A 19,704-nucleotide genomic window follows, 5' to 3' on the forward strand; every position below is an offset into this window, starting at 1 on the left:
GTTAATTATCTTTTAGTACACTAGGAAATTTACTTTTGTAAACTCATTAGTGCCAAAACTCATTCTACATACAGATTATCCCTTCTGAACAGCAACTAAATAAACCTATCCACAAGAGATTATGCCCCTATGTATCATCATCACATTTCGCAAAATATAGTTAAATATGAATTTAGCTAACAGAAAAAGAAATAAAATACTAATCTACTACACATTTAAGAGAGCGTGGGGTCTAATGGTTTAAATATGGGAGTAGGAATTGGGAGATCCTGAATTTTCATCCTTCTCTTGATACAGATTTCTCTTTTTGATTTTGCACAGTTATTTAACCTCTCTGCATCAGTTTTCCCAATCCGTGAAATGGATATAGTAACACTTAATTACCCAGTTCATAGGATGGTTTTGAAGCTTAATTAGTTGTTAGTTACAAAGCACTTTAAAAACTATTGAAGTGCTACATGTTATCTTAAGTCATCTCATAAACTTTCATCTCGCTGTCAAATTCCTGCTTTTGCATACTCTCTTCTGCATGCTGTTTGCTTCTCCAACATACCAATATGCCTTTCCAATATACATTCACATCTATTTCAAACCAACACAAGACTTTTGTATGTATTAATTTATGTTTTTAAACAAAGCATTAAAAAGTGTGACCAGTGACTAAACAATCATTAACAGAGCAGTCACAGAAAAATATTTTTAAAAGCACTTTAAGGCAGGATATGTAAAAATACAAGGCATGTTTTCACTAGGTTAGACTCGGGGGAAAAAAAGGTGCTATTCTAAAAAAAAAATGTAGCAACTGATAAGTAATTTTAACTGTTTAAACTGCAGACCATTTAGCACAGTATGATCTGAGATTAAAGCTACATAAACCAGCACATTACTTTTTATGAACCATTCATTTATCATGCTTCAGTTAAACTTAAATGTGCTTAACTTTTTCACACACTTAGCTATATAACAGTTTGTGTTACTTTTGTACACATTTCTTATAGAATTTGTTATTTTAAGGTATTACAAGTGAATACAATGTAATGCTGCAAAAGCAGGACACTATTCATTGTTAAGAATACTATATTCAATAAACAGTAAACACATTTGTTTTGTTTTGTCTTATGTAATTACCAAAATGATTTAGAAAAAAATGCAAGCACCACATCAAGAAAAAAAATATAAGATACTACCTAAGAAATCAGTACGGTAACATCTTTCTTTGCTAGGTATGTCAATTATTTCATTTCGACACTCTAAATAACCGTAAAATTTCACTATGCAACAGAATTATTTTTCTTATACATTAGCATATCACAGGCACTTTTTTGTTATACATGTATGCAGATATTTTCTAAATATGTACTTAAAAATTTGAAAAAAAATTATAGGAGTTTGACTATCACCTTTATATATGGTAAACTAACAGAAAAAACTTGTTTACAAATAGTGTTTTCTTTAGCCATTGGGAGTCAGAGCTACAAACTCATTTTAGAGCTGCATTTGAAATAGCTTACTGAGCATATGAAGGAAACATAGATGTCTAACACAAGCTTAATTTCTCATACCACATTCCTTGCTAAACGTTTGCAGAACAGAAATTACGTTAATACTGAAAGAGCAGTTTATCTGCTTTTCTATTACCAAGGAGTAGGAGCAGCTTTAGGCAGGCTAGACAGCTACTTTTGGTGTCATATGTTTGGGTATCCTGAAATTTCCTTAAACAACTTGTGTTTCAGCATTATGTACGTTTGTCATTAGTTTAAGAAGCTTCCAATTCCCTCCCAGCTGCAGACCTTGCTCTGTTAGTAGACCTGTACATGTAATATATACATTACCGCTTTACTTGTTTTGAACATTATAAGAAGGTATTCTGGAAAAAACAGTATGTAAATATAATTAAAAAGACTTTTCCTGATACATATGGATAAGAGGGCTGAATTAAGGTTGCACAAGCAACTTTAATTCTGGTATTTCCTTTTCAGTGCTTCTGTTTGCAACTTTAGTAATATTCTTCTAACACTTTTGTGTGTGTAATTTCCTACATTTTTAAAAAAGCAAACTAAAAACAAGCAAAAAAATGTAACCCCTTTTCCCCCTGAAATTCCATATTGTTCTTCAGCAGGGTTGGAACCTTTAGATTCACCTCATAGATCCCTGCTCTTTGAGTAAATTCATTATAAAGGGAAGGAAGATTGTCAAATAAAATGTAAAATGACAGACAGAAGAGTAAGAAATAGTCTAGTTTCCTTCCAGCACAAAGTGAGAGATAAAAACATCATGTGTTAGATGATAGCTGCGTAAACAGCCCATCCCTGGAAAAAACGTAGATGCAGAAGATAACAAATAATGGATTGTTTTTATGCTTAATTGCCATGGCTAACAGTATTACTGTTTTCATGGTTCCATTTTGACTTTACATCTTACAAAGGTAAATAGAGTGGAAAAGAAAGTTAGCATCTGCACCAAAATGTGAATCATATTAGTTGGCTGACAGTTTTTTGAAAGGCTGGATTCAGAGAACAGAATTTTTCACTGCAGACATTATCTTTGCCCTGGAAAGAACTAGGAATGCTCTCCTGATTAAAAGGAAGATTTGGCTTCTAGAAGAAATAGCACAAATGGAGGAAAATCCTAGAACTGTTGCATTTTCCCCTGCCCCCACAGGCATCTTCCAAAGCCCCTTCTGTTCTGCATAAAACCTGAAAAGGAAAGAAGATTCACAAACAAGTTCTTCATTAATGAGGTAAATATTTCTGATAGTACAGTCTCTTTGTTATCAATCTTCTTCTTACAGGAATTCAAGATACTGAGGTTTATTTTATTTTTTTCAAATTAATAGAATTTTAGCATACATTTATTTTTTGAATTTTAGTAAATTGCATCCATATTGGCAGTGCTTCTGGGCAACTGGACTGCTTAAAACAACATAGCATCAAGGATAGGAAATGTTGGCATCATTTTGCCAAAAAAAAAATCCACAATGCTATTCTTGGTATCTTAAAGGTTAAAAATACCAGTTTAACACTGGTTAGACTGCCCCACAAAATGAAAATTACTTCTTGTGGATGCATACTTTTAATTTACCTTTATATAGAAACACAAAGTAAGTGCAGCTTATGCTTTATTGCATATGATAGCATTATCAACAGGACAGAAAGTACAATGATTGACACTTAAAAGTAAACATTTACACGTAAGAGAACTGATGTGCCCCATTGTAATATTTCATTGTAGTAAGGAAAGTATTGCAACGTATCATGATAAAGGAAGACATCTACATTTTAATGTCAATCAGTGTATGTTTTAAAAGTGACAGCAAGCAAAAGACTTTCAAAATATAGTTATGTGGATGTGTTTTATATAAAAAATATCAACTATAATTACCATTATCTTACATCTGACGAAGTGGGTATTCACCCATGAAAGCTCATGCTCCAAAACGTCTGAAAGTCTATAAGGTGCCACAGGACTCTTTACTGCTTTTATATGAAATATGGTAATTGTCAGTAAATAGCATTGATGTGCACTCTCCCCTCTACAAACTTAAGAGTACTGTAATTACATTTTAGTAAATCAACATTTATCTCATAATTTGTACAGTTTGCATTGGCTGCTACTAAAATTGTGTTGATTTTTAAGTTTTATTATTAATTAATGTTTAAAGCTTATCACTATTTAACTCCAACTAGCCATTTCTGGATTTACTAATACCTTGCACACTATATTGTGAATGCAAGAGTTACAAGCAATTTTTAAAATAATAAAACATTATTTAGTGACCAGGCCAGGTTAAATGTTGCATTAATGCTTTGGAATTCTTTAGGTTTGAACTCCAAAAAGCTGTTCGTCACTAAAGGTACAGCCTATTAGACTATACCTTTAGTGATGATTTCCCCTTACCTCCCCAATATAGGCCTTGTCTTCTCTACTGAAAAGGGTAACTAACACACATGAGCTATCCCAAGGTAAAAAAAACAGTGAAGACCAGTCACTTTACTTTTACCATGAAGTGAACTCAGTGAGGTCAATCCCTTGAAGTGGGTATAAGGCTCTTTATCTTGTGATAAAATTTAAGTACCTGAACTTCATCACATTTCTACTGCAGGATAGATTGTGCATGCGTGTTAGTTGCCACTGCAAGACCGTGTATGAGGAGGTCCCTGATTATCTACATCAGATAATAGTTACAGTTAACCTCACAACTCAGCTTCCACCATGAAACCACCTTTCAACTTTATTTATTACATACACCTTCCTAACCTAACACATTATCCTGGAAAGATATTTACAGTCCTTAAGACTTAAACTTAGTGCTTCACTCCTATGGCTGAGTCTGGGCGTGCTGCACAAGCAAGATGCTCATTTCCTGGGGAGAAAGAAGGGACTTCCTGGCTATTTTAAGCGTGACACTGACAGGCATCAGTGGGAGTTACTGAACATTCTCTAGCCAGAGGGACAGTTACTAGGAGACAAAGGAAAAGAAGAAGAGGGAAGTAATAATAAAAAATATGTGAAAAAGAATCTTTGTCATGAGCTTTGAGAAGGGCTTAGAATAGGAAGGGAAATGATATACAAACTACATTTATGAAAACATTATTTTGATTTACATCTAACTCTAAATGCAAGAGAATATAAAGTAGTGTTAGGGAACAATGGCAGTACAACATACATATATATTTAGATACAAGACAACATCCTCAAGAAGCTGAGCTACACATTTTAATGAGCATCCAAGAATCTGTAACAACTGAACAGTATAAGGTAAAACAAGCAAATTCTAATGCTTAACTGAGGGCCAGTCTTCATGTTTTCACCTTGCTGGTAGAAAAAGCGCTCCTTTGCTTTTATTTAGTTACCTCACGTGCCTGTGAGCCAAGAACTGGTGGAGGACAATTGGTGTTCTCACTTAATTTTCTCTTATTTTCTTCTAACAAGATGACCACGCTCTAAACAAAAAAAGGCAGAGAGATTAAGGGAAAGAGAAAGGTTTTAAAAAACAAAACCAGTAGAAAACCAGGAAATCAATATGTAAAATAATTATTCATACGTGTCTGTGAAAACCTCTAGCCATTTCTAGAAGACCTTTGCCATACTGAAAGACAAAACAATGGCATATTCAAAATCTTTTTTAGATTTTTGTTGTAATTTTTTATAATATGGTGATTGTTTTTAGCTACCTCATTTTTAACAGTAGCATCTGCTCCTTTATCCAGGAGCAACTGAATCAACTCTTCATGGTTATTTAATACTGCCACCTGCAATATAATTAGAACAATACTATAATACATAGCCTTATATTACAATACTGGTATCTGCCACAAGTTAGTGTATGTATGTTACATTACACAGGCCCCAGTCTTGTACTGGGATCTGCCGATGTGAACTCCAGTGCCCATGCAGAGTTCCACTGGCTTCAGTGAGATTCCAAATGAGTGCAGAGATCAGCACTAGCTGAATCTGAGGCAGGATCTGGGTTTTACACAGCCAAGAGGGCTCTGCAATAATATGTAGACTTACAAAGATCAAAATACCACACACACGTATTTATCAATGTTATGAATTTAAAATGTACAGGCTATGTTCCTCTGTGATGACTGAAATGATAATATGATATAGAAATCATTTTATCATCTTTATAGAATACATAACTGTAGTACTTCAGAAAGATAAATTCTGAAAGGGAGAGAGAATCAGAGGACTCATCCTAATAAAAATACATTTGAGCCCATGAAGTCTACTCAAACTAAGTACTGTTATTTTACAAACCAAACCAAGAGTTTTTTAATGTATAATGTATTAGTAGAGGAATATTAGTAATTTTTTTCCTTGAATAAAAGCCTCTAGGAGTGAATGAATAACCACTGCTCTCCTACTGCACATCTGAGTTAACAAGAATTTTCTAACTGTAGTCAAATTCCTGACCTTAATTGCAAGTACACAATTAAACTGATTATTAAAAAAGGCATACCATTAAAGGTGTTTTGCCATCTTTATCTTTCATATTTACATCTGCTCCTGCTTCAATTAAAAGAGATGCCACATCCTTATTCCCTGTTACTGCAGAAACTCTCATCAATGGTGTCCATTCTAAGCATGTATCTTTAGCATCTACCTATTGCAGAAAGGAAGACATTTCTCATACTTGAAAAATAAAATCCCTATTTAAATAAACAAGGATTTTTCACATTGCTGAGCAATTGCTGAGTTGAACAAATTCACAACTCTGAGGATGCCATATTTTTAAAATGTGCAAACAAATTGTGCCATAAACATAAAGGGACAAACTCACATATTTAAAATAAATTATATGCTGAAGAGCTTTGCTGGATCAGGGCTACAGTAGGAGTTACAATTCTGGCCGGACTCCCAGAGGATATTAGAAGTAGTAGTTAGGGTGCATATTTTAATTGGAGCCCCAGAAAGTTTCTCCTGCAGGCTCCAGTGAGTGCATCCACCTTTTAAGAGGAGGCAATGTATTCCTTGCTCTGCACCCAACTTGGATGGTCACTGCTTTAAGAAAGTAGACATTTGAAGTGACTCCTGTATGTTTTCAGGCCTTTGAAGTTTGTGCATGGAGAATAGATTTCTTCCTCATCCAAAAGAATCATAACATCATTATGTATTTATTATTTATTGCAGTTTAAAATAACAAAAATGCAAAGCGTGAGGTACCCTACACATATAATTAATATTACAACAAAACCTAAGCAGTATGCCAATCATTTAAATAAGAAATCTTCTACCAAGTCACCAACAAAAAAAATCTCCTTTCTACCCCTTGATTCTGGAACCTTTGTACTACAGCTCCAGTAGTAAACCTGAATATGGCTGGATATCTGATAAATTAGGTATTCAAAGTCCATATTCTTTTATGGTAAAATAAAAATGTATACCAAAGAAGAACATGGTAATAACCTAGATAAAATTATTTTAAATCTGAAAAATAGAAACATGCCATTTCTATGTCAATATTCATGTTTTTCAGACTGCAATATGCAAGTTTAGGTCCTGAAAATATACAACTCATTTTCCTTTAGATTGGAGTCATTGTGGAATGCAACAGGATCAAACTTCATTCCAAGATTTGCAGATTTTTCAGTTATCAGTAACCTCTACTACTCTACTCACTGGGCTAAGAATGCTATGTGACAATAAAGTTATAATGTGAGGTTTAATTTTGACCTATCTAGCACATAATCCCCTTCTCTTTCACTTTGCACTCCTGCAGGAAACTCTATCAACATGACTTTTCTTAATCTGAACTTGTTTTACAGGTCATTTCTTGGTGCTTTACAGTTCTAGTATTCTCAATTAGAATAACATTATACCCATCAATCTTTATCTCCATACCTTTAACTTTTCATTTAGCCTCCCTGCAGTCTTCAACCAGAGCTTGATTAAATTATATCCACCAATTTGCCAATATTTGCTGAGCTGTTACTAAGAATATCCCATTTTGTTTGCTAATGCAAGTTTGTGTATCAGATGGTACGAAATCAAAAGTAGGCATGACTGCCTGTCTCCAATTTCATGGAGGCTTGGGAGCAAAACAAAATGCCGGATTTTTATTAAAACTATAAAACCTTCAATTTTAGGCTCTTCAGGGTCTGTCTATTTCCCTATTAGCTATCTACAAAACAATTACCAAAGTATAGTAATTTATTTATAAAAACAATAGAATTGAAAGGCAGCACTTTTCCCAGCCTCCTATAGCAGATTCTCTATGTTCCTATCAGAACTCTGACCTGCACCTTCCCCCATTTTTTCTTCAGTTTTACTATTCCTAGATGTTCAGGACCTATGTCATGGTCATGGTCACTATCCATTGAGCAATAAGATGCACTCCTTTATCCCAAGGGGCTCAGATATATACTTAGCGAGCACTAACATTTCCAAAGTATCACCAGGCTATCAGATAACCTCTTTATGTCCCATAAAAATGCTGTTTTCTCTTAAGAACACACAGATAAAATCCATACCTGACAGCCATCATTAATCATCCATTCAATAACCTCACAATGTCCTCCATCCACAGCCCAGTGCAAAGCTGTACAACCTCCCAGATCTCTGACTTCCCAAGAAGCTCCTTGTTCTCTGAGGTATTTAATAATATCCAGGTGACCAGCAAAACAAGCTAACATTAGGCTGTAACATAAAGAGAATTATTTTGCTGGAAGAACAGGACATCTTTATTATTCTTACATTGGTGACTTACTTTAATTTGGGCAGCCTTTTCTTGTCAACTAATAATTTTGAGCTGACAACCACCAACTTTACTGATATTTAATGTACTGCTAAGCTGTAGCTGTCCTTGGAAGAGGGTGAAAGAAAGGCACAAGAAGACCCTTCACTTCCCCTGCTGCACCCCACTCTGCCTCCAGTGCTCCAAAACCGAAGAGAACCATAATGCTACAGCCAGCATAACCCAACTACAGAGGAGAGAGCTACTAGTACTGAACACCATAGTGCCACCTTCCTGTATCAGAACCTCCCCATCCCCACAGTGCCTCCCAACCCCCAGCGGGCCTCGGGGAACAGCGCCTCCCCCCTCCCTCCCTGCGCCTCACACCCGCCACAAACAGCTGGTTTACAGCATGCAAGAAGCTGGGAGGGATGGGGGAGGAGCGAGGATGCAGCATGCTTCGGGGAATGGGCAAAGCTGGGTGGGAAGAGGCGGGGTGGGAGTGGAGCAGGAGCGGGAATGTATGGAGTGGGGGTGGGGCCTAGGGTAGAGACAGGGATCGAGCCAGTCCCCCGGCACTTTGAAAAGCCAGCACCTGTGCAATGGTGCCCCTGATGTTGGCTGGGGCATGCAGGCATTACTGTAATATTAATAACAATTGGTGGGTGAGGTAATATCTTTTACTAATAAGATATTACCTCACCTGAGACTAATATCCTGAGACTGACACAGCTACAACAACACTGCATACAATAACGCTATCACTCAGGTGATGCACTTCCTACCCTAACACAGTTCTGGCTCTTAAAGCCTTAACTGAATCCTTAAGGTGAAACGAAAATATAAATACGTTTTTTATTCAGAGTATTAAAATTAAAACAAAATTAGCCTGTAATAATAAAAATAAATAATAAATAATAATAATAATGCTAAGATGATGTTTTGACTGGCCACCTGCCTAGATAACGTCTAAACAATTGTCTCAGTGATTCATTAATCTCTCTTTCTCGTTAATCTCTTTTAAATAAAATAATTATGTAGCTACCAAACTGTACATTGAGCTAATATACTCACACTTTGTGTTTCTATTACCCTTGTCTTCTCCCTCCCATAAAATTTGGTTCTACACCCACCTGTCCTGTCTTGTCCCTATTTAGATTGTAAACTATCAGGACAAGGACTGTCTTATTTTATTTTTGAATAGCACCTGTCACAAGGGAGCTATTCAAGTACACAAACAATGAAATCACACATTTAATTTTTGAGCCCTTAAATTCATTGTCAACCATAATAAAATTGCTCTATGTTAATCATACAGGAAACATGAATCAGTAACCAATCATCATAGTTTTCCCTTTACTTTTAAATTGGAAAGTATCTGATTTATATCTATCAGTGTTGTGTATATACACTTGCTAATCTTAGATGATATCCAACAGTCTTCAGTCTTTCCCAAAACCACGAACCCTGGCATCAAATGTGTGCATGGATAGAGATGAAAACATATTTTACCAATGCACAGGAAACAAGACAAATACATTTCTTTGGTGAATGTGGAATAAAGTTCACTGAATATTGATGCTCTGTGTATAAGAAAGTATATATAAATTATTGAGCCTGCCAGTTCATTACCAGGCAGAACACAAGTATGTGTGCATACTACAATCCCAAAAAGCCATAACTGGCCCATTGATCATCCAAGGGGGCAGGGAAACAGATTTGTGATCCGACAAATAGAGAAGCAGATGGACAAATATCCTGGGTCACTTGAAAAGGTTCACCACTGGGAGCATTTGTCTTCTGAATCACGTATGGAACCAGGTAACTCTACCTCTCATTGTCTGATTTACTAAGTACCAAACAGAGTAGCCTAGTTATGAGTGGAGAGGACAAGCAGGATAACAGAACTGCCAGAAAGGGCTGCCTGGACCTAAGAATGCAATGGGGAAATCAGAGTGGCTACACCAGAAACTCAAGTAGCTACAAATGGACTGGGCTACCTGAATGCTTCAGGTGTGACAGCTGTAAGAGATCCCAGCAGATTGGTAGCAGTCTTATCAGAGAAGGAAGTAGGGTGAGAGCAGCAAGCGAGGGGACAGGCAGTAAAGAATATACCAGAAGGAAATCACTGGGAAGCTCAAGTTCAAAGGAAGAAATTTGTGTAGAACACCATGAGGTCAGACTAGAAGGAACCCAGACAGCATCAAGATAGTGGCACAGATAAAGACAAGGTCCAGGAGAAACAGAGACACCTAGCAAGCGTAACTAGATTTTAGGAGACACCGCCTTATGCAAATCAATTAATTGACTAATTTGCATATTTAAAATTTGCTTATTACCACATAAACTTGTTTTCAAAAATTGTGTGCAAAATTAGTGATGATGAAAGGCACTGTCATGATAGTCCTGGTAAATGATACGTTCTGTTTATCTCCAGGGCAGCAGCAGCCTCCATAGCCCATGCACTTATCAGTCTCTATATTGAGTCTGCCATTATAAAGCATTGAGGTGAGTATGTGATGTGGGAGCAGACACACACCAAATTCATCTCACATAGGGGCCACCAAAGAGTCACTAGATGGGATCAACTTTCACCTGAATATGAATTTCGTATAGAGGCTCTAATACAGAACAGCATATGGTGCCTAACAACTACATATCAGCCACTTCTCTTATCTTATTACAGTCTGTTCTAGTGTTTATTTGAAGAGGGGGTTGTTCCTTGAAGATATTTTTTATTTGTCTCTTTTCTTTACAAATGTATGAGTGAATTTAGAGATTAGAGCCATGCAGTGAGAGTAAATACTGTGTAAGCTTCCTCTTCAGACCTGTGCTAATGCAGCTGACTCCTGATCTACTATTCTCTTTTCTAATGAAGTCCTGTATTCTTCCTGAACAAAGATTCCCAGTTTACTGAACTCCATAGTAATTTTATGATGTGGTCAAATGGAGACTAAGATTAAATCAATAAAACTCATTTTCAGTTGTGACTGTGAGCAAAACTAGAATTTGAATATCAGTTTCCAGAACTGAAAAAATATTGATGCAGTAATGCATAACACCAATTCCCCAAAATCTCTGGTGAAACAATATATCCATGCAGTACCTGTCCTTTCCACTTCCATTCTTCTGATTTACATCTGTTCCATTCTGTACCAATATTTTCACAAGCCTATATAACATAAAATATTTTCATCAAGAACAATGCCCAGTAAACTAACATTTCTCATTAAAATAGAAACTCTGAAAGAGTAAATAAAAACTTAGTTTTGTACAGTCTATTACTGATTATATATATATATATATAGGCAACTTTGACAATTTATAAACACTCTGGATGAATTTTATAAATTGTCCAAGTTGCCTTTATATTATGAAAAAACAAAAACATCAATAATATTCTATTGTACTTTTCCTAAACTGACCATCTATTATTGTGCTCAAATATAGTAGAAAAGTGTAAAAATCTATCATGCACAACAAAGAGGTAAAAGAAAAGCAGTAATACCTATCATATCCTTTCTGAGAAGCAACCATCAGAGCAGTAAAGCCTAGTTTATCAGGAACATCCACCTTCACATGTCTTACGAGAGGAGAAAAGAAAATGTTACAAACTAGTGTATCTCAAATATTTTCAGAGACAACTATAAATCTTTCCACAACATATTTCTAAGAAGTGTCTTATAAATTCAAAGCATTGTGATCACCTATTAATTTTGCCAATAGTGTGAAAGTAAAAACCATTAATCATTTTATCAAAAATTCTGACTTCTATTCTTGCTGACTTCTATTCTTACGGTTTGTTTTTTATTGTTTTTTCCATAGAAATTCATTGACAAATATTTTTCAAGTTTCCTTTTTCCAAGAAAAAATAAGCTACTTAAAAAATTATAGCTGCCTAGATAAAATCATATTTTTAGGGAAAAAAGAATTTCACCATGTCAGAGTTGAGGTTTGAAATATAATGGAAGTCAAATAATAAATAGAATATTCTAATAAACATTTTAAAAAAATCAGGAAAATTGGACAAAGTTTCACAACAACCTTATTCTAACCCTATTGACTTAACTAGGATACTAGTCTATTATACAAATGAAAGCAACTAGAAATTGCATGTTACTGATTGCAACTGAATGGGCTGGTAACTTGCTGAGTGATTAAGATATATACTTTTACATAAATAATTCAATGAGTCTGTGTGCATCCCTATGAATATGATATTCTATGACATTTGTGATCAATTGTGACAAATAGACAAGAGAAATGTACCTATGATATGGGGAAGATGGATCAGGTTGATACAATGGGGGAAGTAGAATGCATTCTTTTACTCACACTGGGCTTCTAAACATGGATGGCATCTCTGCACACGCAAAGAGCTGTGGAGCTAAATCCTGGAATGGGAGCCCATCACCAGGTCTTCACGAAGGATACAGATAAGATGTACCTCAATCTGTGCAACACATGAAGCCTTTCCCTTGCTTTGTCAGATATAGTAGGTTCAGGCCACCACATTCTGGCCTTATCTCTCAGTTTTCCCAAAAAAACTTGCTCCTGCTGATACAACCTATACTGTCTACCCTGCACACCTGCCACAAGTGGTACAGCACTTTAAACAGGTAATTACTACCACCACCTAAAACAAACCAAGTTTATCAGGCACTAAGTAGAGAGCTGGCACCTATGGTCCCAGCTATGCATGTCAGGAGTGCAGCCAGCAGAAAGAGATGTGCTGGCTCCACCACATCTCACCTCAGGGGGGCCATTCCCTACTTACCAGGTGAAAGCCACAATCCATCCACCATCTAGTATGGGGAGGAGGTGACAGTCTTAGTTCTAGATCAGAGGTGGGCAAACTACAGCCCGCGGTCCCCCTCCTGGGGTCATGTAGTAATTTTTGTTGTCAGAAGGGGGTCATGTTGCAATTGGATTAAAGAAATGTTGTATGTACCTTTAAGCAGAAATAATAAACTTATCTGATTCTGCTTCCTTTGTTATCTTGTTAAGTTCTCACCCTTTTATCTGTATAAATAAGATAGTTTGTGTCTTGCATGGTGCTCACATTATCTGGGTGTTATTAGCAGAGCGCTGTGCTAATAAAACAGAGTGGTCTGACAAACGGTGAGTCCTGAGTCTAACTTTGACAATTTGGAGGTTCCACCGAGATGGCAACCGTCTTCACTGGGGCTGTGTGATTCCTGACTGTTTTTGTAGGATGACCGTGGCAGCCGGCACCTGGGCATTTGGCCCGAGCGGTCCTCCACCAGAACGGAAAGGTGCACGACCACAGTGAAGTCTACGCCATTGAACCTGTTGGTTCCCACTCTGTTCTGGTAGGGATCCCGGGATCTGACATCAGGAATCTGGTCAGGTAATTATTTCTGTGTTTTGTCCGGACTGAGGACTGTTCTGTCTCTGTGTCTATCCGTCCTCCTGTGGAGTGTTTGAGTCTGGGTGCCATCTCCGTCCGGGGATCGGCCAACCAAGGGGTTCCTGTCCCTGCGGTCTGAGTGAGTGGAATCTGCACAATTGCAGCCGCACCACACTTTGGGTAAATCCCTGGGTGTGAAAGCAAGGGCAATTGAGGCAGTAGCCTGTGGGCTCCTTTTGTGTGTTGAACCGGGCATTGCTCTCACAAACCTGAATTTCCTTCTTGTGCGATTGGTGTGTGAAGTCCTCCTGTATGGGTAACCAGATGTCTAAGTCGGGACAGTTCCCTAAACAAACGCCGGCTCATTTTATGTATTTAGGATGGGTCCAGACTCCTGTAAGAAGGGTCCGGACTCCTGTAAATTTCTGGAAAAATGGTCTAGGCTAACTCAGGGGGATCCCAAAACTCAGTGGCCACTGTTAAACTCTTGGAACAAAGACCGAGTGGACGTCTTAAAGGACAAACTCGGCCAACCTAAAACTAAATTGGCTAAAGAAGAGGTTAATTGTTTCATTCAGTGGTGGGAAGAGGCAAATCGTAGCTGGACAAAATCAAAAACTCGCCTCTCTCAAATATTCAAATAATAAGTTGAAAGACCGAGCGCTCCCCTTTACCCCGTTCTCAAAAACCCACCCTGGATCGATCCAACCCCCTTAATACTCCCATCTCATTGTAAAAAGGACAAAAAGCCCCTTGTTCTGTTCCCCTTTGTTGTCTGCCTCAAAAACTGATTCTTTAGTGTTCCACTACCAATTCAGCAAAGAAGGTGGGCTCATCAACTAGCCCCCACCCTTCCTGGTCCCTTTCCTTGAACATTTATTTCAAAATTGTGAAGTGACCACAATATCACTCACAAACGGTTCATTTGGAGGGGGGGGGGGGGAGAAAAAAAAAAGAGCAGGATCAGGCCCAGAAAAGCAGGCAAGCAACAGATAAAGAAACTGAAAAACAGGTTGGAAGCCCTAAGGGCATAGTGTAAGGAGTAAGAAAAGCAGTAAGTGCAGGCATGAACCCCTGGAACAATACTTAAAATGGTGAAATCTGAGGTGATAAAGGTGTTATTTTGGGAGATAAACAAGTGATTTATGGAAAGAGAGTGAAAAGTTAACTCTACAAAGGCTGGAGAGAATTAAGCAGTTAAACTTTGTGAAAATGTTAAAAAGGACCATGTTAAAGAGAGAATTATTGGTTTCTTTGCAGCCATTCTGAAGGGAAAATGGGCCCTTTTCCAAAAGAGTGCCTGTAAACAATCCAAATATATATATAGAGCTATGTAAAAAAAAAAAAAGTGTAAAGGAATGTTAAGGAAAAGAAAATGTTCTGGTTTGTAAAACTCCTGTTTTGTAGGTGTAAGATAAATTGGTTTTGTTTTTGTTTTTAATGCCATTAAAAATTCATTTGACTCTTAATTCAAAGTTGCAAGGAGCCGCAATAGACTGTTTTCTTTTTCACATCTGTGTGTGTTTTGTAAGCAGGAGTTGAAAGTGGAAAGAAATCAAAACTCTGGTGGAAGTTGATTGTGTCCCTTTTAAGACAGAGTCTCTGAGCTCTGCTGATGGCTTTGAATCCAAAAGCCAAGCCTGTGTTGAAGCAAATTACCTAACTGATAAAGGAAGGTGAAAACTGCCAGCACAAAAGAAATTGCCTAAATAAAAGACATGGTATATAACAAGATCTCTTTAAGAGATTTGACGCTAAATGTTATTGTTAATATTAAACATTGAAATAAATTTAATGTTAGTAAGTACCCCGGTAACAACATATAGTGTGTATGATTTTTGGAAAAATCCTTTAAGGTAATATGGTAATGATGCTTCTCAGCTATTACCTGTGAATAAACTTAAAGCTTAACACAGCAGGAAAAACATTACAAACTTGGTCTGCTATATAAGAAGAAAAACTTGAGGTACACCACCTCATGAATTTAATAACTAATCAGTGAAATAATTTCCCCATAACCCTTAAAGTAAAATCCATTAAAACCTGGCCTGCCTATATTAAAAAAAAAAAAAAAACACAGGAAAATATGGGGGTAATTCCTCTGTTTTGCCTGCAATCAGCAAGGGTATTTGTAAAAGAAAGGAATCTTTTAAGCAACAATCAATGCCACCCTGAAAGGGGTAGAAAAATGTTATTTTTGTCTTTCAGAAAATCAGAAAAAGCTAATACCAGCTACAGAACAACCTATTACAAAAACAAATAAAAGTTTAAAAAAAAAACATACTGCAATAGCTATGGAATGTACTAAAATGCAGATATTTAGAAAATAAGATGTTTTGGGTAATATCAGAGAATATTAAGGTTTTAATACATCTGTTAAAGCAAAGAAACAGATAATTGTTTAATACCTATCAATATAACTGGATGCAGTATGACTCCAGTACGGTAAGACAAAATTTGTTAAGTGAAGAAATTGTTGTTAAAATTGCACACCCCAACAGGCTCTGGAAGCAAAGATATGGACAGTTAACCCACTCCACAGATTGCACCTGGGATCCTTCTGGCTACCTCAAACCTCAAGCCAGTGGGCTGGGGAGGAAGGGAAACTATTGGACACTAGAGGTTGTACCAAGTGAGCTCCTCAAAAGTGGGTATGCTTATCCATGCCTGTTGCTCCAAAGCCCTGTAGTAAAGACATCTCACTAGGATCCTCTATGTGGGATAAAATTAATAATTAGACCAAAGTATTGTATAACGGGCAATGTGTGTGTTAATTCTTGGAAAGAAGTGTTTTAAAAGGATAGAAGTGTTAGCAACCCATCAGTAGACAAATGTACATGTAATGTAAGTACTGTGTTTACAAATAATCACATTTACTATTTGCCACAACCAAAAAGTCTCAGCTTACTGTAAGCACTGATTTAGCTGAGTTCTCTATCAGTCTTGGCATTGAATGGCAAACAGTTACCAATTATCTGTTTAAAAAGGTAAAAAGGTAACATAGTTCCTAAAAACAAACAAAACAATGTGGGAAACAGAACCATTCATATTATCTGGATGGTCTCCCACAACTACTGGCATACTAATGTTACTACCCCTAATTGTTTTTGGTTTTAAATTGTATGTGTTTAATTGAAATGTTTAAAATATGTTGGTGGATAAAACAAATGTATGCAAAGCTAGAGCCACGGCCCAAATCACCTCCCAGTGTTTTACTACATAAGAAGTGACACTGGCGATTGATAATCTTAGTGTCAAAAGGGGGGTATGTAGGAGCTGGACTTTATAATGTATAATTTGATTTCATCCTGCTAGCCACCCTTTTTGAATAGCAGAAAGAAATGACCCTCTGGAACTGTACGATTCTGTTTTCCCATATGCATTACAAATTGGGCCCTCTCTAACTCTTTGTTTTAAGATTTAGGTAGTAAGAGACAGGATTCTCTATTGTGTCTATGTTAAGTAAATTAGAGAAACATTGAAGGCCTGGGTCTCAATGTAAATTGTCTTGGTTATTAATTGTAAAACTTAGCAAGGTTTAATTTGCAATGCCTTTTTGCTCGATATAAAATACTACTGTTTGTATTCTCAATCTGTTTGTGTGAATGAGGAATGAATGCATCAGGAAAAGATAAGGTGTGAAGGCCATTGTTATAGCCAGAGTCAAGGAAAGAAGCAAAAAGACTTAGAGTATCAAAGAATCATCAGGCACTGCTTACTACCCAGACGGCTGTTAAACTGTCTGGAATCCGCAGCATGAATACATGCTTTGCCGTGTAAGAATGCACCACCCCCAGCGAACCAATCATCACCTCAGGACCATGCAGAGTCAATTTTGACTCCAGAAGATGACGTAGAGGAACAGCCTGCAATACCTTACAATCTATGTTCTCGTAAGGGTTGCCAGAAGCAGACGACTACCTAAAGCAAGGCCCAAGAAAAAGCAGTAGTGAGCCTAGCGCCTGCTGCCTGGTGGACATAAAACTGTGACTACAGTTCCCTCAGTTGAGGTTGTCAGAACCAGAAGGGCCCTGCCTCCAACATGCACCTCTGGTGGTGCCTGTTCCTTGGCTGTTGGTGTCTGAAGGTCTGGGGAGTCCACAATGACAATTCTTTTATCCAACAGCAAGTGTGGATAGCTCAGACCCTTAATATTTCTAAATGCTGGGTCTGCAGCCACATCCCAGCCCACTCTCAAACTGATGTTCCTGTCCTGGCTATCCCACTCAATTCCCCAGACCTCACTGGAGGACCTTGTCCGTTTAACACAATATGGAACAGTAATGACACCTGGGAAGAGACTATTGGCAGTTCCTTTAACCCACTTGGGGGAGTAATACACCAGGCAAAAAGGCTCCTGAGGTTAAAAGAAGTAGTTAAAATAATGGCAAATAAAACTGAAGAAAGTTTAAGAGCCCTGGCCAAAGAAACAGGGGCGATCCAACAGGTGGTCCTCCAAAACCGTCAGGCATTGTACATAGTGCTGGCGGCCAAAGGAGGGACCTGTGCTCTCATTGGAAAACAATGTTGTGTGTTTATACCTGACGATACCAATGAGGTAATAGATCACGCTAGCCACTTAGAACAAATCGCATATCTTCCCCATGAAGAGCCAAGTTCTTTATGGAAGTGGCTAAGTATTCTCTGGCATAGGAAACTGGTTGTTTCAGGGAGCCCTGACTATCCTGTTTGGAATCCTAATAATTTTTGTATGTTTTCAGTTAGTCTCCTGTTGTACCCAAAATTGTGTAAGGCATGCCACTCAGGTGACTGCCCCAGAACAGAGTGCTAATATGATGATTTTGAATATTGCTGATGAACAAAGAAATAAAGAACGGTTAATATGTGGAACCCAGTAAAATTTTGGTCATGGCGTGAGCTTGACCAAAAGGAGGGATTGTGAAAGTAGAATGAATTATATTGTAAAAATAAGAATGGATTAAAGAAATGTTGTATGTACCTTTAAGCAGAAATAAGAAATGTTGAAATACAGGTGCCAGGAAAAGAAACATTAGGCATAAACAATGGTGCTAATGGCGAAACATTAACAGAAGATGGATAATAGTTAGTAAGGAAATAAGATATGCATGCCTAGCCCAGGTAAACTTATCTGATTCTGCTTCCTTTGTTATCTTGTTAAGTTCTCACCCTTTTATCTGTATAAATAAGATAGTTTGTGTCTTGCATGGTGCTCACATTATCTGGGTGTTATTAGCAGAGCGCTGTGCTAATAAAACAGAGTGGTCTGACAAACGGTGAGTCCTGAGTCTAACTTTGACACAATGAAGTTTGAGAACCCCTGCTCTATCCTTTCTGTTTCATCAGAAATCCCCTTTTTCTTGTGTTATGAGAAGGGGTGAATATAGGTTCCCATTTTTCTTTATTTTGTACCCTTTTATGATATCCCCTCTGCCTTATTTGTTAACTCTGTAAAATAAACACTCCCAGTTTCTTCAATTTCATTTCACATGGAACTGTTTCCATGCTTCTAATCATTCCCATCGCCTGTACACCTCTGACTTGATATAACACGGGTTCGCATATAGCGCGATAGGCTCCGGTAGTGGGACTCGGGCGGCGCTTTAAAGGGCCCAGGGCTCCAGCTGCTGCGGGGAGCCCCTGGCCCTATAAATCACTGCTGGAGCCCTGCTGCTGCTACCCCAGAGCTGCGGGAGCAGGGCTCGGCTGGCGATTTAAAGGGCCCGGGCTCCCCGCAGCGGCCGGAGCCCGGAGCTCTTTAAATCACCATCAGAGCCCTGCAGCCACTACCCCGGGGGTCTAGCAGTGGGGCTCAGGTGGCGATTTAAAGGGCCCAGGGCTCCCCGCGGCCGGAGCCTTGGGCTCTTTAAATCATCACTGGAGCCCTGCCGCCACTACTCCAATATAACAGGGTTTCATCTATAACGTGGTAGGGATTTTTGGCTCCCGAGGACTGCGTTATATCAGGGTAGAGGTGTATTTGGATCCCATCTATTTCTTATATACACTTTTTAAGGAAGAATGATCAAAACCAAATGGCATATTCCATTTGTAAAATGATATAACAGAGAAAGCAAATTTGTAATTTGTCACTTTATCATAAAATGTGCAGTCTAATTTTTAGGACATGGGAAAACTAACTCACTGAAACAAACACAACAGCATCATGCAGTTT

At 37.7% G+C, this 19,704-nt stretch overlaps 1 protein-coding gene across 4 annotated transcripts in view; it reads right to left on the reverse strand.

Moving 5' to 3' along the window:
* FANK1 (fibronectin type III and ankyrin repeat domains 1) overlaps nucleotides 1–19,704 on the reverse strand; it is an 88,207-nt gene that overhangs the window by 13,946 nt on the left and 54,557 nt on the right. Inside the window, exons 5-12 of one of the 4 annotated variants that reach the window (XM_045023706.1) lie at nucleotides 11,688–11,762; nucleotides 11,286–11,351; nucleotides 7,977–8,142; nucleotides 5,966–6,109; nucleotides 5,175–5,252; nucleotides 5,045–5,089; nucleotides 4,854–4,943; nucleotides 5–2,696 (exon numbers count right to left, since the gene is read on the reverse strand). In XM_045023706.1, coding sequence (XP_044879641.1) covers nucleotides 2,598–2,696; nucleotides 4,854–4,943; nucleotides 5,045–5,089; nucleotides 5,175–5,252; nucleotides 5,966–6,109; nucleotides 7,977–8,142; nucleotides 11,286–11,351; nucleotides 11,688–11,762 — 763 coding nt within the window. In that variant the 3' untranslated portion in view covers nucleotides 5–2,597. Of the gene's footprint in view, nucleotides 1–3; nucleotides 2,697–4,853; nucleotides 4,944–5,044; nucleotides 5,090–5,174; nucleotides 5,253–5,965; nucleotides 6,110–7,976; nucleotides 8,143–11,285; nucleotides 11,352–11,687; nucleotides 11,763–19,704 lie in introns of those variants that run through there. The other 3 variants (XM_045023707.1, XM_045023708.1, XM_045023709.1) reach the window with 3 other exon arrangements.

Source organism: Mauremys mutica, chromosome 7 (assembly GCF_020497125.1).
Source record: "Mauremys mutica isolate MM-2020 ecotype Southern chromosome 7, ASM2049712v1, whole genome shotgun sequence".
Lineage (NCBI taxonomy): Eukaryota > Metazoa > Chordata > Testudines > Geoemydidae > Mauremys > Mauremys mutica.